Below are 3,457 nucleotides of genomic sequence, written 5' to 3'. Positions count from 1 at the left end.
GAGATCCAGGCGTTATGGCCCGAGTCAGCGTCCACGGCCGTCACCTTAGTAACCAGGTGACCCGCTTTAGCGGAGCGGGGCATCCTCTGATGAGAGAGGGAGCCCAGGGCAGCGGAGGAGGGGTAAATAACAGCGGGGGCGTTGTCGTTCTGGTCCAGGATAAAAACATGGACAGTGGCGTTGCTGCTGAGAGACGGAGAGCCATGATCCTTTGCCTGAACCTGAATCTGAAACACCTTCAGTTTCTCATAGTCAAACGAGTGCATGCTGTAGATGCTGCCGTTATCTGAGTTAATGTAAACATACGACGAGGCAGAAACGTCCTGCACTTTAGAGTCCAGTATAGAGTAAGAGATTTTAGCATTTTCACCAAAATCCAGGTCAGAGGCTGATACCGAGTACAGTATAGATCCTGGTAACCCATTCTCTTTTAAATATACATTATATGAGGGCTGAGTGAATACAGGAGGGTTGTCATTCACATCAGTGATACTGACTGGTACAGTTTTCTTACTGGACCGAGGAGGAGAGCCTGAATCAGTGGCTGTTATTTCAATATCATAGTGTGAGGAGCTCTCTCTGTCTAAAGGACCATTTGTAACTAGTGCGTAATTATTCGAAAAAGATGGTTTTAGAGTAAAGGGAGACCCTTTGGGTAGTTGCAATGTCACTTTGCTATTATTACCGGAGTCAGCGTCACGTGCGTTGAGCAGAGCCACCACTGTGCCACTTGGTGCGTCCTCGCGCACTGGCTGCGGTTCAGAAGTGAGAACAATATCTGGAGTGTTATCATTAACATCTACAACATCTATCTGTAGACGACAGTGACTCTCCATTTCAGGAACCCCTTTGTCTTTTGCAGTTATTTCAATTTTGTAAGATGTGGCTCTTTCATAATCTAAGTCTCCTTTCAAATATATTTCGCCTGTTACAGAATTTACCTCAAACACTGATGAAACGGAATCCGGTGTCCGCGAGCCAAAAGAAAATTCAACTTCTCCATTTGGTCCCTCGTCAGCATCAGTTGCTGCCATTTTGACAACAAAAGTATCCTTTGCAATATTCTCTTGTAAGGACACTTTATATATATTTTTTTCAAATACTGGAAAATTATCATTTACATCAAGCACTGTGATTGTGATCTGTGAGGTACCAGACATGACAGGGTTCCCCCCGTCTAATGCGGTCAGTAGCAGCTGATGAACTGCTTTCTTCTCTCTATCAAGAGGCTTCTCTAACACCAACTCGGGGACTGTTTTGCCATCCTCAACATCCTTCATTTTCAACGTAAAACAGTCGTTTTTAGTCAAGGTGTACGATTTCAACGAATTACTTGCAACATCTGGATCCTCTGCACTCTCCAAAACAAAACGAGCCCCCACTGCTGCCGATTCGGCAATTTTCAAAGACATTTCTTTTGTGTGAAATCTGGGTGAATTATCATTTATATCTTTTATTTCTACCTCAATACGATGCAAATTTAGTGGGTTTTCAAGAACGATCTGCAAAGGCAACACACAGCTGGCGCTTTGTCCACATAAAGCCTCTCTGTCTATTCTGTCATTCACTACCAGCTCGCCCTTCCCCACATCCACACTGAAATACTGCTCACCAGCCTCAGAGGCGACTCGCAGTTTACGATCAAACATATCTGAAAGTCCCAAACCCAGATCTTTGGCTAGATTTCCTACCACAGAGCCCTGTTTCAGTTCCTCTGGGATGCTGTAACGAGTCTGTCCGTCTATTGTAGTCCATAAGAGAAAGAAATGATGCCACCAAAGCGCCTGCCATCTCCAGTCTCGGTATCCCATTCTCTTTGTCATCTCAGTTCCGTTAAAATATGTTATTTCCCATCGAGAAAATCGAAGATAAAAGCCAGTTCCAAGAGAGCATTAACTACTCCCATACACACATATAAAGCATTTTTGTTCATGTCTGAAACTTAAATGAGCGGTGTCGATTTCATCTCCAAGATATAAACGCAGCATCCACCGTCCTCTAGCTCTTTGCATTGTTAACGTTTACGGTGCTGAAGCTGCGAGGGGGAGGGGGTAGATCTCTTTGTACAGTTCTGTATGTGATTGGAGCACAGCTCCCATCACTGGCATCCAATAGTAAAAGGACTGAGCAGTGCATTTAAAGACACAGCTGCGCTCATGAGAGTCAACATAGATGCACTGCTGTGTGTGATATGTGTAAGAAATATCTCATTTCTCGGTTTTAAAATTGTATTGCTGAAACATTATGACTTTCATAAAATCAAACAAAATGTCCATTCACAGAAAAGAATATAAGCGAGCTAATCAAAACCTCGGTCCTTTCTAACAAGGCATGTATGAAAGGTTAAAGTCGTTCTTGAAGCAAGAAATTACTAATTTTGCTAATATTTAAAATGAAAATGAATAAAATTTTGCCACTATCATAATACAAAAGCACACGGCCCCTTTTTCATCTATTTAGCCAAATCTTTTTTAGCAAATGCCAATTTCCGAATCAATGAAATTGAGGTGTTGCCGAGTCAAATTAGTCGTTGCGCACTTAATGGGCACCTGACAAAAACGATACCAGAGTGCTCACTGTTTAATTTCATACATATGAAGCTGATAAAAATAGAGTTGAGAAGGCAGGCTTTCATATTTTACCATGGCAAAGGGATCATCAGATGACAATTAAATATCTTGATATGTTTTTTTAAATATAGAAAATTAATAAACATATGCTGGGAACATCAAAATGACCTTTCATCTGCTCACCTGCTGGCTCTCAAAGGTCCAGGTGCTGTCAGGTAAAGACGCATCCAGGACACTGATCACCTCCTTAAAGTCAGTGGTGCTGCTGGGCTTAATGAGTGTGAAATCACTGTACTCTGACATTGGAGACATGCAGGACCTGAAGGACTGACTCTGAGACAACATGTCTCCTCCCAGGACCTCCACGTACTTTATAGGTCCATCAGTGTTGAGCTGAATCTGCAGGTTTCTGTTGGGGTTCTTGTAATCATCACAGTCGGTCCGTCTCATGCAGCAGCTACCGCTGCTTCTGCTGCTCCTGATGCATTTAACCGCTAAGATGAGAAAAGTCAACAGAGACAGCACGGACACCGAGGCCAGAGACAGAATCAAATAAAGGGTGATTCTCCCAGTTTTCTTGCTGGGCTCGACCGCTTTCTGTCGGAGGTCTAAGATGGGCTCATGGAGACCGTCCTCCAGAAGGATGGACACCGTGACAGTGGAGGACTGGACCGGTTCCCCGTCGTCCCTGATCTCTATAAGCAGCCTCTGAGAGGAGTCGTCCTGCTCGGACACAGCGCGTTTAGTCCTCACCTCCCCTGTGTACAGATTGACAGTGAACAGAGAGGCGTCTGTGGCCTCCGCCAGTTTGTAGGAGATCCAGGCGTTATGGCCCGAGTCAGCGTCCACGGCCGTCACCTTAGTAACCAGGTGACCCGCTTTAGCGG

The 3,457-nt window shown here is 44.4% G+C and overlaps 1 protein-coding gene and 1 pseudogene across 1 annotated transcript; both read right to left on the bottom strand.

The window, feature by feature from the left end:
- Nucleotides 1-2: 2 nt before the first annotated feature.
- LOC111662751 (protocadherin gamma-C5-like) lies at nucleotides 3-2,028 on the bottom strand (the record flags this gene model as incomplete). The annotated part of the gene is made up of 1 exon (XM_023416714.2): nucleotides 3-2,028. A coding segment is annotated over exon 1 (1,821 nt), but the record flags the coding sequence as incomplete, so codon positions are not given.
- Nucleotides 2,029-2,741: 713 nt separating this feature from the next.
- The window catches only part of LOC147818530 (protocadherin gamma-C5 pseudogene), a 2,885-nt pseudogene continuing 2,169 nt past the window's right edge, over nucleotides 2,742-3,457 (bottom strand).

The sequence above is a fragment of the Seriola lalandi genome, unplaced genomic scaffold (genome assembly GCF_002814215.2).
Source record: "Seriola lalandi dorsalis isolate HSWRI2012SDOR001 ecotype SW California unplaced genomic scaffold, Sedor1 jcf7180002054569, whole genome shotgun sequence".
Classification (NCBI taxonomy): Eukaryota; Metazoa; Chordata; class Actinopteri; order Carangiformes; family Carangidae; genus Seriola; species Seriola lalandi.
Note: the sequence above shows the minus strand (reverse complement) of the source record. Positions and strands in the feature narration are given on the sequence as shown.